Source organism: Oncorhynchus keta, chromosome 30 (genome assembly GCF_023373465.1).
Source record: "Oncorhynchus keta strain PuntledgeMale-10-30-2019 chromosome 30, Oket_V2, whole genome shotgun sequence".
Taxonomy (NCBI): domain Eukaryota; kingdom Metazoa; phylum Chordata; class Actinopteri; order Salmoniformes; family Salmonidae; genus Oncorhynchus; species Oncorhynchus keta.
The window spans coordinates 42638073-42658224 of record NC_068450.1 but is presented as its reverse complement, the minus strand read 5'-3'; the positions used below and the strand labels follow the sequence as shown (position 1 = coordinate 42658224).

General features: G+C 41.7%; 1 protein-coding gene across 3 annotated transcripts; it reads right to left on the bottom strand.

The window, feature by feature from the left end:
• Positions 1 to 2018: 2018 nt before the first annotated feature.
• Positions 2019 to 14331, bottom strand: lamp2 (lysosomal-associated membrane protein 2). Of its 3 annotated transcripts, none has more exons than XM_035744690.2 (9): positions 14203 to 14331; positions 11875 to 11990; positions 10374 to 10584; positions 10093 to 10254; positions 8481 to 8671; positions 8167 to 8286; positions 7959 to 8013; positions 7584 to 7754; positions 2019 to 4267 (listed from the first exon to the last, which is right to left on the bottom strand). In XM_035744690.2, the coding sequence occupies exons 1-9, from the start codon at positions 14246 to 14248 to the stop codon at positions 4122 to 4124; spliced, it is 1218 nt and encodes a 405-aa protein (XP_035600583.1). In that variant the 5' UTR covers positions 14249 to 14331; the 3' UTR covers positions 2019 to 4121. The 3 variants fall into 3 exon arrangements, with proteins under 3 accessions (XP_035600583.1, XP_035600584.1, XP_035600585.1); XM_035744691.2 differs by having other exon boundaries at positions 2019 to 3638; XM_035744692.2 differs by lacking the exon at positions 2019 to 4267 and adding an exon at positions 5273 to 7295.
• Positions 14332 to 20152: the final 5821 nt, after the last annotated feature.

The following is a 20152-nucleotide window of genomic DNA, read 5'->3' as shown; positions in this document are numbered from 1 at the left end:
AAATACTCTTATCTTGACATATTCAAAGTTATATCATACACTCTCTCCATGTCATATCCTTGTTCTCCACTGTCACTTCCCAGTGACAGTGGACTTGACGTGTACATTTTGTGACTTGACGTGTACATAAAAAAAATATATATTGAGGACTCCTTTTCTAACCAGCTGCATATAAAATACACTCTAGTTTCTAACGGACAACAAACGCATAACATATAGCTAGTACGAATTAGATTCGTAACATATCCCTAACCCACCCCCCCCAGAAAATATCACAGGAAAAGGGTGTCATAGGACACAATTTGATGACGAAGCGCACACACACAAACATGGGGCCCACTTTTGTCTCGTGAGCACCACTTTCAAAACTACTGGCTGAAATTATTAAAAAAATTGTGTGTGCATAAATATGTTAAAGACTTTTCTTGTTGAAATATATAGAATATCAAATGTCAGGGTGTGGGACCATTAGCTTCTCAATGGAAAATAGTGAAATCCACAAAAACATGTAAAACATATCATAGAAAATATTTTTTACAATTTTGCAAAATCGCCCATACAGTGCATTTGGAAAGTATTATTTTTCCACATTTTGTTACATTACAGCCTTTTTCTAAAATTAAATTGTTCTTTTCCCCTCAATCTACATACAACACCCCATTACAACAAAGCAAAAACAGGATTACAAAAATTGAAAGATCACATTTACTTAAGTTTTCGGACCCTTTACTCAGTACTTTGTTGATGCACCTTCGACTTGAATGTTCTTGGGTATGAAGCTACAAGCTTGGCACACCTGTATTTTTGGTGTTTCAACCATTGTTCTCTGCAGATCCTCTCAAGCTGTGTCAGGTTGGATGGGGAATGTCGCTGCACAGTCCAGGCTCTGGCTAGGCCACTCAAGGACATTCAGAAACTTGTCCCGAAACCACTCCTGCGTTGTCCTGTTGGAAGGTGAACCTTCACTCCAGTCTGAGGTCCTGAGAGCTCTGGAGGTTTTCATCAAGGATCTCTCTGTACTTTGCTCCGTTCATCTTCCCCTCGGTCCTGTCCACTCTCCCAGTCCCTGAAAAACATCCCCACAACATGCTGCCACCACCATGCTTCACCGTAGGGATGGTGCCAGGTTTCCTCCAGACGTGGCGCTTGGCATTCAGGCCAAAGAGTTGAATCTTGATTTCATCAGACCAGAGAATGTTGTTTTTCATGGTCGGAGTCCTTTGGCAAACTCCAAGCAGGCTATGCCTTTTACTGAGTGGCGGCTTCCATCTGGCCACTCTACCATAAAGATATAAAGGCCTGATTGGTGGAGTGCTGCAGAGATGGTTGTCCTTCTGGAAGGTTCACCTATCTCCCATTTTTTTTTGGTACCGTTCCCCAGATCTGTGCCTTGACAAAATCCTGTCTTGGAGCTCTGCAGACAATTCCTTCGACCTCATGGTTTAATTTTTGCTCTGACATCCAGTCAACTGTGGGACCTTATATAGACAGGTTTGTGCCTTTCAACATCATTTCCAATCAATTGAATTTACCACAGGTGGACTCCAATCTCAAGAATGGTCAATGGATGAACAGGATGCACCGGAGGTCAATTTAAAGTCTCATAGCAAAAGGGCTGAATAGTTACGTAAATAAGGCATTTCAGTTTATTTTGCAATACATTTGCAAAACTTTCTAATACCCTGTTTTTGCTTTGTCATTATGGGGTAGTGTGTGTAGATTAAGGTCATTTTTATTTAAGAGGGGTCTGAATACTTACTGAATTACTGCACAGGGAGTCATTCGAGAGGTAACATTCATGCCGCCATTATGCTATTCGAGATTATAAAGTCATGATCCTGACCAAAGTCTCATCTTTGGGCCTGAATATTGCAGTTCTTTTGCCTAACACTCCCAGTTCTACAACTGTATACACAGAGATAATGCCAGTCACGAGTGATGTCCTTGTGGTTTAACAAGCGCAATAAGGAAAGGGGGAACACCAACTGTGGTTAATGAAATAGGAGTCAGCAAATTGCTACAAAACAGGAAAGCAACTTTATTTAAACGTTTCCCTCAACTTTAGTTCAACGAGCTAACATCATTTCACAATCGTCATGAGATAAGAGACAGACTTTGTTATAAGGGGAATAGTAGTGCAACAAAAAGGCACAAAACCACATCTTAGAGGCAAACTTAACCAGGATCAGTATAATCATAAGTATTGGTACAAAACAGAAGTTCACACCGAATAATGAGCATGATACAAGAACAGTAAGGAAATAGCATCCTTGGTCAAAACACACTGAATTCATTTGACTGTTTTTCCAAAAAAAAAAGTGGCTGTTAATTTACCTGCTCTGAGATGGGGAGGTTTAGAAAGGAGTTCCTTGCTGTCCAGGCTTTGGTAAATTCTTATACTTCCTATTATGAGGCCTGGGTCACATTCAGAAAGATAGGCGGTAGCAAAAAGGGTTGCAAGAGAATTTCTATTTTTCAGGCAGTACCTCACAGTTTATAAAGTTTCAAAACTTTCTCCCTACCGAACATGACCCAGTTCTTGTAGATTTCTTAACTGGGCCATTTCTGATACCAGACCCAAGACTATGCCATCATCCTCCTTTCCAAAGGGACTTTAACATTAATGAAAATACAAACATCAAAATGACATTTATGCAACTGCTCCAAATGCTGGTTAGTAGCAGTGTCTTTGTAAAGTTAGTCCCTTTCATTGGGTCATGGCTAGAAAGGAATACAATTTCCTAACCTTAACCTAATTCTCCTAACCTAATTCTCCTAACCTGCCATGAAAAGCAAAATCTGACAAAAGCTATATCCATTCTAGTCAAAACCCTTTTATTGTACTACGACTAAGAGAAATAAGTGCAGGGGGTACAATCACAATTAAGAATCTGCTAATTTAATGAGGGAATTCATAAAAATAAATGGCATTTTCTAATTCTGCAAAGATTTACCAATGGATACTTAGATATAACATTGGCTCTAAATTTCAACGCGCTTTCAATATTTTCTCAGTATAATTTGACATCTCTATTCATCAAAAACGAACATTCATTCTATACAAGAGAGCAATTAAAATGTACACAAATATAATACAGGATATCAACAGAACAGTGTGAGAAAACAGCCTCATTCATATGAACCTCTGGGAATAAACAACTGATGCCCTGTTATTAAGAGGAGCCATGATACTCCATGCAATTTACATCCAAACACACTTGGTGTAAAACCACTGATCATTTTGACAGGTTTTGTTGCTTGATGACTTCAGTCATACAAAAAGGACTTTCAAAAGAACTGTTGGATGGGGTGAGAAGTAGGGTAGGAGTGTGAACAGGGAATTTGCTGAGGGTAACATCAAGGAAAGACCCATGGGAAATATAAAGAAACATTTGGATGCCATAGAAGCTTTGGGGATGGGGAGGCAACAGGGAACATGTTGTGAGGGGCTTGGAGGATGAGGGAATGGTAGGGGCAAAAGCAGCTGTGATTGGATTATACAGACTGGTAGCCAGTGCGACTCTTCCTCCGGCCAATCAGGTAAGAGATAAGCACAAGGATGATTAGGAAGCTGAGGGCCACGCCCACAGCAATGGGCACCAGAAAGCTCAAATCAGAGTCCATGAAGCACTCCACGGCTGCCACAGAGAAGAGACAGAGAAGAAGGGTTAGCAATGATAGCATGCTAGTGATTAGTCCGCAGAAAAGACCAGAGTTAAGAGGAGAGAAGAAACAGGATTTGGTTAAGTCCTTCACAGACATGGAAGAAATTTAATTTTTTTTAAAAGCAGCAAGTTCAGAACCAAGACATATTCATTGGGGTCAGTCAGCGCATGGGCATTAATTGCAATTAGGAAAACATTTGGTCACCAGCCATCTATAGTCAACCATGTGATGAGGAATATAAGATGTGTCAATCAAAATCAATAAATTCTAATTACACACACAACTGTTAGATGCCATCGTTAACACAGCCGCTTCTCCAAGTCATTGTTTCATGAGAAAGAGCTTTCCATCCGGTGAATTTCACCATTAAGTAAACTCTGCACAGTTTATAAGTCAAATTAAATCAACAATTATCCAGATGACCAAAGTTATAGCCTCAGCATAGTGAAAATAATTTAGAAGTGCTCATAGCCAGTGCCCTGGTTTCGCTTTCTTCCAATGAAATAGGCAACCAACACAATGAGGACCAGTAAAGTCAAGGCAACCCCGACCGCTATAGGAACAAGCCAGCTCTCTGTCGTATCGTCTTGGCAATCCTCCGCTGGATGACAGTAAAGTAAGTGGGCACGGGGGGGGTTGCAGGGTGGAAGAAAGGTAAAACATCAAAATGGTGAATGCATGGTCAATCATAGAGACACTTCTCAGTCAAGAATAGTTGGAAAACAAAGGGGGGATTTACTAAAATGTCCAGGGGACCAATAATATTGTAAAATATTCAAAATGGTCCACGCCAGTTTATGCACAATTTCCATTCCCATTTATTGCAGCTAAAAGCCTATTGAAAAGGAATTCAAAAATTAACATTGTTCACTCCCACAGAAGAAAAGAATGTACACCGAGTTTAAACATTATGAACACCTTGCTTTTCCATGACAGACTGACCAGGTGAATCCAGATTAAAAGTACGATCCTTATTGATGTCACTTGTTAAATCCACTTCAAATCAACCAGTGTAGACGAAAGAGACAGGTTAAACAAGTATTTTAGCCTTGAGACATCGATTGTGTATGTGTGCCATTCAGTGGGTGAAAGGGAAATTACAAAATTGTGTGGGAAGCATTGGAGTCAACACGGGGTCAACATCCCGGTTGAACGCTTTCGACACCTTGTTGAGTCAGTCCATGCCCAGACGAATTGAGGCTGTTCTAAAGTAAAAAATATTAGTAAGGTGTTCAGCATATCTTAATTTGAAGAATGGGTCTGTCCTGTGATTGCGATTTCCCATTTCTTAACATGCTGCTTTATGAATTCTTAAACTAGGAGAGAGAAAATAGGAGCCAAATAATCCAATTCATTAATGTAAATGTAATCAAACGTGATTGAATCTCAAAATGGAGCCGCTTCGTTGATCAAGGCAAAAATTGTCACAATCATAACATTTGATCATGTCAAGTGAATGAAAATTGGGTATAGTAAATGTTTTCAAAATTGTATTTTAGAACTGATTGTTGACGCGGTCAAGAAAAAAAAATACAATTTTAAAACCAAAGTAACAAACAGAATTCATACAAAAGCAGTCAATTTTCCAAGAAAACACACTGGAATGTAAAAGCAATAATCAATCATATATTTGAAAAGGGAAAAAAAGCAAATCATTCACATATACAGCATCTTAAATGTTTTGGGGTTGACTGATTGATCAACAGAAATTAAAGGCGGCAATCAAATTTCTTCATGTCTCATGCAGACCATCTCACTACGACAAGGCGATAATACACAGCAACTACCCATTTTTCACCTGTCCTAACAGTATGACAATATACACATGTACTGCAAATCCTGTGGACAATCATCCTTTCTCCTACTCGATCGATTGGTGCAACTTACAAGCGGTCAACTAGGCAGGGTTAGAGTCAATCCCATTTCATTTAAGTCAATTCAGGAAGTAAACTGAAATTATAATTCCAATTTTCCTCATGAAAAAGCTGAGGCAAATTGGAATTATAATTTATTAATTGAAATGGAATAGACCTCAGCTGTGGTCACAAGTGCCCCCTTACTAAGTGGCAGCTTTCGGGAGCAACACCACAGCAACAGCTATAATATACACAGGTGTAACATTGCAGCACCCATTTTCAATTTATGTCAAACTTACTGAACAATTTAGTGCATTTAAATGTATAAAAAAAGAATAATCACCATCTGCGAAGAATATGTTTGAATGACCGCAAATAAATCAGAGCTATCCCTTTTTTTAAACCTAACACCAACATATGACTGGAGGGGTTGCGTGTTACCTTTCTTTTCAGGTTTGTCTTTTACATCCTCAAACTAGGCATGGACTTTTCAAAGTTAATTAAACACTTGGTAGATTTCACACTACACAATGTGAGCGTGTCCGTCAAAGTCAGAGACAGACTGACATTGGTGGCAACCATACGTCAAGTACTGCTGTGCGTGAATATAAATGACGGATGCCTTGTTTTGTCAAATCAACTTAGAGACTGAACTATATGCCAGCAATACCACCTTTTCTTTTTACCAGAGTTGCGGCCACACATTTCAGTCAAAAAGTCACATCTCCAAATTCAAACTAAGGACCGACTAGTGGATGATCAGTAACGAGCTGAAAGAGCAAGGAGCGCAAAGCAGCAGACCTCGATCCTGGTTAGTTCGTAATAGAATTCCTGAGCCAAATCAACAAAGCTACTCAATGTTGTCTCATTGAGCAGCGAGGCAAATGTGAAATGTTCAAGTCAGTCAAAATAGTGCACTGCTATGATGAATTGTGAGGATGAATAAAACCACAAAAGAAAGGTTGAATGAAAATACACAAATTCAATAACAAAAAAAAAGGTATGCCAAAGGGAGGGAGGGAGCAAGTGCATGAGTCATAGTGAAAAGGGCACAGCCCCCAATTGTCACAACTCCTCGTTAAAATGTGCAAACTGTAGCACAAGGACTTTAACTGGTGTTTCTATGAAATGTGCTACTTCATAAAAAGCGTCCCTACCCTGAATGAGAAGCCTCCGGCAAGTAATGTCAGATGGGTCAGGTGCAATCACTGAGAATTTTCAATAAATAAGGTCTTTACTGGTTCCAAAGGTTTCAAAAAATTGCACTGGCTAACAGAGGTCAAATAATCCTGCACTTGCTCCTTTACAACAGAAAAAAAAGATTAAGCAAATCAAACAAAACTGAAATCACAAACAAATAAACGGGGTATGACAGTCGAACCTGGTCCTGGAGAGCATTTGTCTTCAGGTTTACCTAAGCAAAGCTAGACTAAGCTCAAGTCTAAGAGCAGCTCTTAAGAGTGGCTGAAGTAAGGAGGTGACAGTCTGACTATTCCAGTTGTACAAGTCAATCGTCAATTGAAAGACTGCACTGAGACAGCCATCCAGGACCAGGCTTTGGGACCGCCACCCCACACAAGGATCAACCTGTGTTCTTGATTAATTATCACAGATTCATGATCACAGATTGCTTTTAAAGGGTCTGATATCCCACATAGGTCTTCCTACGACCAATCACATAAGCAATCACTACAATGAGAATCAAGCCAGCCAGGGCGGCACCAACAATGATAGGGATTAAGATGCTGGTGTCATCCAGTGAACATTCATGGGCTGCAGACGAGAGAGAGAATAAATGAGCACAACTTGGAACATCATCTTCTCATGATCATTTGGTTGTTAATCTTTTTAGGGCAGAAGCATGGCATGACCTCAAATACTTACCCATTTCACCAAACTGGACATGTAACCTATTCTACTGAAGCCCATAATGGTTATTACAGTCTATGTCTCAGTTTCAAGCATGTTAGCTGCATTTGGCTTTAGCAATCCTAATAAGCTGTAGAATACCACTAACATAAGGGTAATGACGCAAATTCCCCACCTCAGGAAGTCACCTACCTGTAGCGAATTCGCCTTTGTTGACTTCAAAGGGCTGGACGCGAAGCTCAAACGTGTAAAGAGTGAGTGTGTCGGTGACGTTTAAGGTCTGCTCCTTGTTGCACATGTAGGAGCTGCCTACCGCCGCCGCCCAAATGGACATGTTGGTATTGACTGCAACGACGGGAGCCCCTGGACATAACACACAGAGTGAGCAATGTTATAATATGCATTGCATGTACTGTGCAGGTGCTGAGTGTGTAATGTATACTGTTTATTACAAATCTGCACTGTTTCCAAGAAAAATGGCAGCTTGGGGAGAAAAAAGTTGATCCTATCCTAACATCCAATTAGGGACTTTGTTTCTGAAGGGGTTTGTAGTGCATTGCTGCTTACCAGTGGCTGGTATCACTGTGACATTCAGAGCGTGCAGTTGGAACTTCTTGCCGTCCTGTAACATGCAAGGAAACACTTGTCAGTTTGACTGAAACAGACCCTACTCTGTATTTGTCCAATTGTCTACATGCTAAATGCAGACAACCAGGATAATACCAGACTTGGTTTCAGATTTCTTTTTTTTACGTGTCTGGCTTCGTCGCCTTACGTTGCTGAACATGAACACGATGGTGATTGTATCGGATGTCAACATGAGATCGCTGCTGTTGGCCCTACAGGCTCCGCCCACTTCAGTCATATTAGGCACCAGGTTGATGGTCTCCTCTTTCTAATAAAGGGGAAAACACAGGACGGTAAACACTAACATACTAGCAACAAAGACCTATCTTCATAGACAAGAAAATCATGTTCTCTGACAAACATATCTGAAAATGTTCCATTGAACAGACTATTGCATGCTAAAATATGAAACATCAAAAGTAAGGGCCTATTTAACAATCGCTATCCTACTTGAATACATACGTCTCCTTGCTTGTAGCCGATCTGTAGGCCGAAGGTGGCCATCAGGCAGGCTGTGCTGTTGACGTCGGTTGCGATGCTGTACTTTCCAGTAGTGGGCGTGGGCAGTGTAGGGGTAGAAGTGGGGGCAGCTGTGGTGGTAACGGTCGTGGTGGGCGCCACAGTGGTGGTCATGTCAGCGGAGCATATGGTGTCTGTGTAGGGAAAACAGAGAACCTATTAAGTTCAGAGAACCAACCGGGTTGGGATCAATTGCATTTCAGGAAGTAAACTGAATTTCAGTTCACTTCCTGAATTGACCCTTATTAATTGGAATTGACCACAACCCTGGAGAAAACACAGTAAAATAGTTTGACATACAGCGAATTTGGAAAGTATTCAGGCCCCTTGACTTTCCCCAGATTTTGTGACGTTACAGCCTTATTCAAAAATGAAAAAGCAAAAACAGTTAAGACAATTTTGCAAATATCACATTTACATAAGTATTCAGACCCTTACTTAGTACTTTTGTTGATTACAGCCTCGAGTCTTCTTGGGTATGACAAGCTTGGCACACATGTATTTGGGGAGTTTATCCCACTGTTCTCTGCAGATCCTCTCAAGCTCTGTCCGGTTGGATGGGGAATGCCGCTGCACAGCTATTCTCAGGCTGGGCCAATCAAGGACATTCAGAGACTTGTCCCAAAGCCATCAAACCAGATTTCCTCCAAACGTGACGCTTGGCATTCAGGCCAAAGAGTTCAATCTTGGTTTCATTCGACCAGATAATCTTGTTTCTCATGTTCTGAGAGTCCTTTAGGTGCATCTTGGCAAACTCCAAGCGGGCTGTCATGTGCCTTTTACTGAAGAGTGGATTCCGTCTGGCCACTCCAACATAAAGGCTTGATTGGTGGAGTGCTGCAGAGATGGTTGTCATTCTTGAAGGTTCTCCCATCTCCACAGAAGAACTCTGGAGCTGTCAGTGACCATCAGGTTCTTGATCATCTCCCTGACCAATGTCCTTCTCCTCAGATTGCTCAGTTAGAGCTGGCTGCCTAGACTAGAAAGTCTTTGTGGTTCCAATCTTCTTTCAGAATGAAGGAGGCCACTGCGTTCTTGGGAACCTTCAATGCTGCAGACATTTTTTTGTACCCTTCCCCAGATCTGTGCTTTGACACAATCCTTTCTCGGGGATCTACGGACAATTCCCTCGACCTCATGGCTTGGTTTTCGCTCTGACGTGCACTGTCAACTGTGGAACCGTATATAGACAGGTGTGTGCCTTTACAAATCATGCCCAATCAATTTAATTTACCACAGGTGGACTCCAATCAAGTTGTAGAAACATCAAGGGTGATCAATGGAAACAGGATGCACCTGAGCTCAATTTCGAGTTTCATAGCAAAGGGTCTGAATACTTAGGTAAATATGGTATCTGTTTTTAAATTTTTAATAACATTTCCCAAAACCTGTTTTCGCTTTGTCATTATTTTGTTTAGACTGACGAGGGAAAATTGATTTAATATATTTTAGAATTAGCAAAATGTGGAAAAGGTCGAGACTGAATATTTTCCGAATGCACTGTATGATTGTGGCACAGTTGATCTTACAATGGCCTGATGCTCATACTACCTACCGGTGTCACTTTTGCTGCCGTTAATCACAAACGCCTGTAGAGCAACATCATACAGTGTCTGAATGACAGACTCTACTGTCCGGACATCTGCACTCTTACAGGAGTAGTAGGTGTCCACACTCACATTGGTGATAATTGACTTTACCGTCACAGACTTGGTTTCTAAAAGCAAGAAGGATTGACAAATATCAGCATGTGTCATATCAACTACAGTACTAAATTTGTATATCGCGAATTAACAGTATCATGACATCATAACTATGTAGTCACTAGTTCGTTACCTTTTGATGTAGAGTTGGGGAAGACGCTTGAGTCATTGAGATTGTAGGAGAAGATAATGGTATCTACTTGGTAGGTTTTGTTATTTTTAGTGAAATCCACTGTCCAACTGTGCCCATCTCCAAAACTGAGTTTCAATGTCGATGTTGTGTTATCACAGGCGCTCCCTTCGGTTGTCACATTTTCAGGCAGTACCAAAATAACAGTTTCACTCTGAAAGAGGACGAATATATTGGACAGTCATTAAAATATGGATTCCCTTTTATCATTTCCCGCCAAGTACTTCCTGAGGAACAGTGCCATTTTGCATCATGACAAAATAGTACAGTAGACATAACATAACTGTGTCCATTATAATGATGGATTAGCAGGGGAAAAAAAAAAAAATATTTCATATTCTGGGACATCGGGTGGGTCTAATCCTGATTGGTTAAAACCGGCTTCTATCCGGTGTCTATTTCACAGGTTACCACTGGCTAAATCTATGAAGGTAAAATGTCTATTTATTCTGTTCCATCTGACTGCGCAATCCAATGTCTCATCAGCCCAGCCAAGCAATTTATAGACTTGATCTCTACTATAAAAAGCATAGACATAATCTAACATTTCTTTTAAACTAACAGTTTTCAGAGATATGTATAAATCTTGCTATCCTTCTCTCCAACATTTGCAAAATTGTTTCAATACTTAAATTCAATCTCCATCTGTCTCATAGTAATTAACGTATCGTGAGTAGGGACAAGACAGGCAGCGGTTTTCAGCCGGTCTAAATTATGAATCAGCTGGCATAATTTTTATGGATATATACAAAGAAATGTCAACCGAAAATGGGTAAAACGAAATGAAGTGCAGCTAGTTTGCAGTCTTCCCAGCTTCAGTTGGAAGTGATTGTAGTAGCTGTTGTTGGCTGGCTCCTATGAACAACTGTGTCCTGACGGGTAAGCAAATTTTCCATGCCAGGCAAAACATTGTTATGGATTTATCCAAATAAATGTCAATAGAAAACAGCTTATACAAATACTTTGCTGTTATTCTGGCTGCTTTTTTAAATGACTAAGCTAGCTGTAGTTGGCTAGCTAGCAAGCAAGCGATAAGCATGTTGCCAGCCAGTATGGCAATGGAACATTAAGAATGAACGACTGGGTCAGGTCCATAAACACAGAACAAAAAGACAGAACGACTGGGTCGCATCTCTAGCAACCGAACTGATAGAACAAACGACCAGCCGGCTTGGATAGCAAGCCTAGATTTGTGCCGGGACTATATCTTGTGGAAGGATGAAATAGTATGAATAAATACATCAAAATAATATTTTTAATGAAAATATGCCAATCATTATTTTAATACATTGCTAACCCGGCCCTCAACATCATCTCGAGCCTAACATGCCAATATATCCTCCAAACACCGGCTCCGAGGGCATTTTCACTTAAATTAGGCTTTTCTATTTATAGGCCTATGTATATTACCACGCAGAAAAACATTTAAAGAGTAAATACACACCTTATTTACACCAACTTCATATGCGACTGAGAAGTTGACCATCAAATTGGCGTAGAGGCATAATTTGTTCTCCGTGTTGTTGACTGACACTTCAGTCCCATGTGATAGATGGAGTTCTGAAATAAAAATGAACAGCCATTTTCTTGACATGTTATGAGGCAGAATGTTGGGGGACTCCTGAAAACAAACTCAATTTCAATAAATTCACAGTAAACACACAGCATAGGTAGCCTAACGAGTTTTGGTCATTTTCTACTTGCCTTTACAAGTACCCAAAAGATTTAAATTATTATAAAACTCAGTGGGGAACACACCATATGCTAACAATTTCCAAACCTTCATTGTTGTGAAAGTGTTCATCTGAACAAGCTCACATGGAACTAAATGGGCCCAGTTTCCAGATTGCGACGGAACTTAGGTTTACAATCGTTTTAAAGAGGCATTGTTCCTACCACGCAGAGAGAATGTTTGAAGTGTTAATCTTAACATTAGAATTACCCCACAAAACTGATGACAGATCAGCTGCTAGAACGATATTAGCCCCTATGGCTGCAAATATTGAAGTGGCTTATCATGCTTAGGCCTCTCAAAAATAAGGCACCAAATTATAGATTGGGCATTGCATTGCACACAGGTTACACCATCATGAAATACATTGAGGCAAAATAATTACAGACAGTAGCCTATTGGAAAAATAGAACTCGATTTTTTTTAGAAAACATTTATTTCACCATTATTTAACTAGGCAAGTCAGTTTAATGCAATCACCTCAGTTTTTTATCTGAAGTATATTTTCATCCTTTACTTGATTGTAACACTTTGGCAACTTTGTATTTGCAGTCAATTTCATTCTGAAGATACCAGCAGTCAGTCAGACTGATAAACATTTTGCTTCTATGGTTTAGCAGAGATATTCTATGAACAAAGTGACATGGAAGGGCAAAAAAGCTGTAACTACGCACTAAGCTGTTCTAGTGGTCTGAGGCAGTCAGTTAATAACAAGCGTTTCCAAATGAAACTTTAGTACAGGTTATTTTGGGAAACAGCTGAGATGTAACGATGATCCTACAAAGGTTATAACAATGAACTAAGCCTGAAGACGCTTTTGTAAAACTGGCCCTGGTAGGTTATCACCAGTGACCCTGTCTCCCATCACCCTGAGTGACTTGATATCAGAGGCCTTAGCTTGCAACAGAGGACTGGGGCCATTTCTCAACTGAAAATATTCTAATGAAAATGGAAAAACTTGGAAGGGGGGGGGAAAAAACATGGAAGGATTCTGACATGAATATCAAATGAGTCCTGGCAACACCATGGCAGGAGGCCAAAACCTATCCAGGCTATAAAATAAGACATGCATTGGCTCAATGTGCAAATTCCTTCTATCAATCATAAAAAGGGGATTGGTTCATAGACAGCAACTGCTATAGCAATCACTTCAGTTACTGTAAAGGTTTAAAATGTTACTGCAGCCGTTTTACAATTAAATAACAAAAGGTCAATCAGCAGATACTTGGTCACGAGACAACTTCCTGTACAACGCACAAAGCCATATATCATAAAGAAGATACAGCTAACGTTACTGAAGTGAGAATCCTTAACGTAAATTTAGCTGAGATTTTGGATTGAACTGGATTTACAACAGTATAGTAACGCTAACGTTATCTAGCTAGTACATTACATATTGATACCTAAGCAAATGTGTGACTGGTAGCTAACGTTACTTAACAAACTACGAGTTGTGAGCCTATTTCAGTCATCTAACATGTTACAAATGAACAGGGCGAATGAAGCTGGTCGATGTTGTCGTTGACATGTTTGGTAACGACACATAAGGACGATATTGCTAAATAAGCCAAATGAAAAACAATGCCAAACATTACTTGGTGTTTAAGAGACAGCTGTTATTTTCCCTGTACACCCAGAAGTCATTTCTGTAACATTACCTGTCAACTAAGACATATTAAAACCACAACGAACGTTAGCTAGCTAACTTAGCATGACAGGTCAACAGTGCCATAAATTTAAATGTTTTAGATTATTGAGTCTTTGATTGCCGGTAAAGTTGCATGAAATTCACGAATAAGTCTTTACTTTCAATTTATTTGTTGAGTTAAACTTAGCTACAGCTAATGTTTGATAGAAAACTAGCTAACTAGCCTAGCTAGCTACTGGCGCAGCAAATAAATAACGTAGTTAGCTCAAGCAATATGGCTGAAGATAGGCCTGCCGCCCGAAGTGACGGAGCACCGAAAGTTTCCTCTTATGGATTACAATATTACCCAACGATGAAACAAAGCAAAATTTCGTTCAATTCTGTAAACATACCATTTCCAAGAGCGAGGAACAAAATCAGAAACGCACAGCGAAACATGATGACTTGGTAGCCAAAAGACCTGTTCAGGAAGCGACAACAGCTTACGACTTCAGCTACCTTCCAAGTGCAGCTCGAGAGGATCCGCTCGTCAGCAATACTAAAAAATAAAAATAAAAGTACTTCCGGGTCACGGAATTTCGGGAACAATAAAAGTCCCCCGCGTAATAGTAAAAAAGTGTCCTTAATCTGTATTTATCTATGATATATGAAAAATAATTTTCTAAACATTAACTATGATAAATATTTGTTCATATTAAAGTGAAATGTGCATTAAATGTGGGTTTAAAAAAACTTGTTCCAAGGTCAAATAAATGCTCCCAATGCAGTACACATGTACACACATATATGAAATATACAGTGCCTTGCGAAAGTATTCGGCCCCCTTGAACTTTGCCACCTTTTGAGGCTTCAAACATAAAGATATACAACTGTATTTTTTTTGTGAAGAATCAACAACAAGTGGGACACAATCATGAAGTGGAACGACATTTATTGGATATTTCAAACTTTTTTAACAAATCAAAAACGGAAAAATTGGGCATGCAAAATTATTCAGCCCCCTTAGGTTAATACTTTGTTGCTGCGATTACAGCTGTAAGTCGCTTGGGGTATGTCTCTATCAGTTTTGCACATCGAGAGACTATCAGTTTTGCACATCGAGAGACTGACATTTTTTCCCATTCCTCCTTGCAAAACAGCTCAAGCTCAGTGAGGTTGGATGGAGAGCATTTGTGAACAGCAGTTTTCAGTTCTTTCCACAGATTCTCGATTGGATTCAGGTCTGGACTTTGACTTGGCCATTCTAACGCCTGGATATGTTTATTTTTGAACCATTCCATTGTAGATTTTGCTTTATGTTTTGGATCATTGTCTTGTTGGAAGACAAATCTCCGTCCCAGTCTCAGGTCTTTTGCAGACTCCATCAGGTTTTCTTCCAGAATGGTCCTGTATTTGGCTCCATCCATCTTCCCATCAATTTTAACCATCTTCCCTGTCCCTGCTGAAGAAAAGCAGGCCCAAACCATGATGCTGCCACCACCATGTTTGACAGTGGGGATGGTGTGTTCAGGGTGATGAGCTGTGTTGCTTTTACACCAAACATAACATTTTGCATTGTTGCCAAAAAGTTCAATTTTGGTTTCATCTGACCAGAGCACCTTCTTCCACATGTTTGGTGTGTCTCCCAGGTGGCTTGTGGCAAACTTTAAACTACACTTTTTATGGATATCTTTAAGAAATGGCTTTCTTCTTGCCACTCTTCCATAAAGGCCAGATTTGTGCTATATACGACTGATTGTTGTCCTATGGACAGAGTCTCCCACCTCAGCTGTAGATCTCTGCAGTTCATCCAGAGTGATCATGGGCCTCTTGGCTGCATCTCTGATCAGTCTTCTCCTTGTATGAGCTGAAAGTTTAGAGGGACGGCCAGGTCTTGGTAGATTTGCAGTGGTCTGATACTCCTTCCATTTCAATATTATCACTTGCACAGTGCTCCTTGGGATGTTTAAAGCTTGGGAAATCTTTTTGTATCCAAATCCGGCTTTAAACTTCTTCACAACAGTATCTCGGACCTGCCTGGTGTGTTCCTTGTTCTTCATGATGCTCTCTGCGCTTTTAACGGACCTCTGAGAATATCACAGTGTAGGTGCATTTATACGGAGACTTGATTACACACAGGTGGATTGTATTTATCATCATTAGTCATTTAGGTCAACATTGGATCATTCATAGATCCTCACTGAACTTCTGGAGAGTTTGCTGCACTGAAAGTAAAGGGGCTGAATAATTTTGCACGCCCAATTTTTCCGTTTTTGATTTGTTAAAAAAGTTTGAAATATCCAATAAATGTCGTTCCACTTCATGATTGTGTCCCACTTCTTGTTGATTCTTCACAAAAAAATAGTTTTATATCTTTATGTTTGAAGCCTCAAAAGGTCGCAAAGTTCAAGGGGGCCGAATACTTTCGCAAGGCACTGTATATTGGTTACAGGGAACTATTCTAGGCGCCAAAGTAAAAGTTGAGTTGGGATTACTCACTAGGGTCTATAAAATATATATGGTGTTATTTCATGGAGGCCTTCAATCTAAATACCCAGCTAAACTTTCTCCTCAACCCACTCCATAACCCCCAATGCAATACATTGGTCTTTAAATTACATATTGGCTTAGAGAAAAAAGTATTCTATGAACCGATGTAAAATGTATTATGCCGATGTACACTACCATTCAAAAGTTTGGGGTCACTTGGAAATGTCCTTGTTTTTGAAAGAAGCACATTTTTTTGTCCATTAAAATAACAAATTAATCACAAATACAGTGTAGACATTATTCATGTTGTAAATAACTATTGTAGCTGGAAACAGTTGATATTTAATGGAATATCTACATAGGCGTACAGAGGCCCATTATCGGCAAACATCACTCCTGTGTTCCGATTGCATGTTGTGTTAGCTTATCCAAGTTTATCATTTTAGGCTAATTGAGCATTAGAAACCCCTTTTGCAATGTCAGCAGACCTGAAAACTGTTGTACTGATTAAATAATCAATAAAACTGGCCTTTAGACTAGTTGAATATTTGGAACATCAGCATTTGTGGATTTGATTACAGGCTCAAAATGGCCACAAAGAACTTTCTTCTGAAACTATTCAGTCTATTCTTGTTCTCAGAAATGAAGGCTATTCCATGCAAGAAATTGCCAAGAAACTGAAGATTTCGTACAACGCTGTGTGTTGTGGTTTCACTTGGCCCAACAGTGAAGAGGCAACTCCGGAACGCTGGCCTTCTAGGCAGGGTTCCTCTGTCCAGGGTCTGTTCTTTTGCCCATCTTAATCTTTTTAATCAGCCAGTCTGAGATATGGCTTTTTTTGCAACCCTGCCTGGAAGGCCAGCATCCCGGAGTCACCTCGTCACTGTGATTTTAATGGACAATTTATTTTCGCTTTTCTTTAAACAAAAAAAACAGGGACATTTCTAAGTGACCCCAAGCTTTTGAACGGTAGTGTATGTGCTGCCCCTCTTCCCTGATTCTATGCTGGGCATGCAATATCAAGTGTGCCTATATGTAGTGTTGTCTCAAACAAATGATCCATAGCCTATAGGTCTAGGATATACGAAATGCATGCTCGGAGAAGCACAGGGCAAAGTTATTTAGAAGAAAATATACTTCATTTTTTTGGGGCTGCTGGGATGGTGTAAATAAAACTATCCCAAACATTAACACTGGCATGCTCTGCTCTTGCTGATGTAAACCTTTTTTGTGGTGCCTAACCTATTATGACTCAGGATATGACCCAGATGCAGACACGGGAGGCGGACAGTACAGGTCCCAGATTTATTAGAAACAGGGGGCAGGCAAAGGGAGTGTCGAGGGCAGGCAGGTACAGGACAGCAGGCAGGCTCGGGATCAGGGCAGGCAGAATGGTCAGAACCGGGAGAAACAGGAGACAAAGGGCTGTGAGACAGAGGTTTAATCCTAGACACATGAAAAGTGTGATGTATACAGAAGGTAGGGGCAACAGAAGACAAAGAGCAGAGGGGCTAAGGATCTTGGAGATGGGGAAAGGGCTGATAAAACAGGGTGAACAGTTTGCGGGACTCTACCTGGAGGGGCAGATCCCGACTGGACAGCCATAACCTCTGCCCGAGACTATAACGGGGAGCCCGGGGTCTGGTGAAGGTCATCTTGTCATCGATACCTGGAGGTGGTTTTGAGAAGAGCTGACCAAGCTCTCTTCTCTAGGTACAGCGACAACGGTGGACGAACATCTGGGCTGAGGGTATGCTTACCTCCCTCTTGCTCCGGGAAGAGTGGGGGCTGATATCCCAGGGAGCACTCAAAAGGCGAGAGACCAGTGGCTGAGCAAGGGAGGTTGTTGTGGGCGTACTCTACCCACAAAAGCTACTGGCTCCAGGTGGTGGGATTGGAGGAGACCAGGCAGCGAAGAGTCATCTCCGGGTCTTGATTGGCTCACTCCGACTGGCTGTTAGACTGAGGGTGGAACCCGGAGGAGAAGGCTGGCCGACGACCCAATGAGTGTGCAGAACGCCCTCCAGAACTGACGAGAACTAAGGACCCGGGTTGGAGACCACGTCCCCTGGAAGTCCATGGATCCGGAAGCTGTACTGCACCATGAGCTGGGCCACCTCCTTGGCTGAGAGTAGCTTGCGGAGAGGGATGTGGGCGGCTTGGGGAGAGGGAAGTGGGCGGCTTTGGAAAACCGGTCAACCACGGTAAGGATAACCATGTTGCCATCAGATGGGGGGAGACCAGTGACAAAGTCCAGGGATATATGTGACCAGGGACGGGAAGGGGTTGAAGGAGGCCAGCCGGAGCTAGTAGAGGAGTCTTATTCTGGGCACACACGGTGCAGGCGGCGACAAACGCGGAGATGTCAGTAACCAAGGTGGGCCACCAAAAACGTTGTCGTACAAAAGACCAGGCTCCGATGGGAGCCAGGCTGGCAGGCCAATCGATAGGAAAGAGCCGATTCCAGAACCGAGGAACAGATAGAGTCTGGGACAAACATCTCGTTAGCCGCCCCCTGGGGTGCAGTGATATTCCAGGTTTTTGTGATCTGTCCATACTATGAATGGGTGTTCCGTCCCCTCTAACCAGTGCCTTTATGTGGGGTTGAGATGATGAGAGAGGAAAGCACAAGAATGTCGCTTTTGGCCTTGGGCTGAACGCTGGGACAGGGCAGCTCCCACGCCGATGTCCGAAGCGTCGACCTCCACCACAAACTGCCGGGACGTATTAGGATGGGGGTAGTAGTGAATTAGTGTTTGAGGTCCAAGAACGCCTGGTATGCAGCTGGAGACCATGTAAATGGGACCTTGGGAGAGGTGAGTGCTGACAGGGGAGAAGCCCTGTTGTAGCCCCGGATGAACCGGTGGTAGAAATTGGCGAACCCCAGGAAGTGTTGCAGCTGCACTCTGGAGGTGGGTTGCAGCCAATCCACCACAGCTCTCACCTTTTCAGGATCCATCTGGATGTTGCCTGCAGCTATGATGTAGCCCAGATGGTGGAGTGATGGAATTTGCATTTTTCCGCTTTGACGTACAGCTGGAGGACTTGTCTGACATGTTCTTGAGCTGAGTGGGAAAACACAAGGATGTCATCAAGGTTGATGAATACAAACCGGTTCAACATGTCCCGGTTCGTCATTGACCAGTGCCTGGAACACAGCAGGAGCGTTGGCCAGTCCGAACTACATCACCAGGTATTCGTAGTGCCCGCTAGCCATGTTAAAGGCGGTCTTCCACTCACCCCCTTCCCAGATCCATACCAGATGGTAGGCGTTCCGGAGGTCCAACTTGGAGAAGATGGTAGCCCCCTGGAGAGGCTCGAAAGCCGAGGCGATGAGTGGTAACTCCTTGTGTCTTCCAATGGTGGCTCCCTGGGAGGAGACGGCGTAACTGGTAAGAGTCTGCTGGGTCTTACTATCACGACTCAGGATATGACCCAGATAAAGACATGGGAGGAGGATAGTACAGTTCTCAGATTATTTATTAGAAACACGGGGCAGGCAAATGGCAGGTCAAGGGAAGGCAGAGGCTCGTGATCAGGTCAGAATCAGGAGGGCAGGCAGGCTTGGGGTTAGGGCAGGCAGAATGGTCAGAACCGGGAAAAACTAGAAAACAGAACTAGAGAAACAGGAAGACGGGAAAGACCACGGGAAAGACCTGACAAAGACAAGACGAACTGGCAACAGACAAACAGCAAACACAGGTATAAATACACAGGGGATAATGGGAAGCTGAGTGACACCTGGAGGGGGGTGGAGACAAGCACAAAGAGAGGTGAAACAGATCAGTGACATAACCAATGGCTTTGCTGTGTATGGTGGCACTTCAGGAAGCGAAATGCTTCTTCCGAAAATCCATTTTGGTTTGTCAAAAA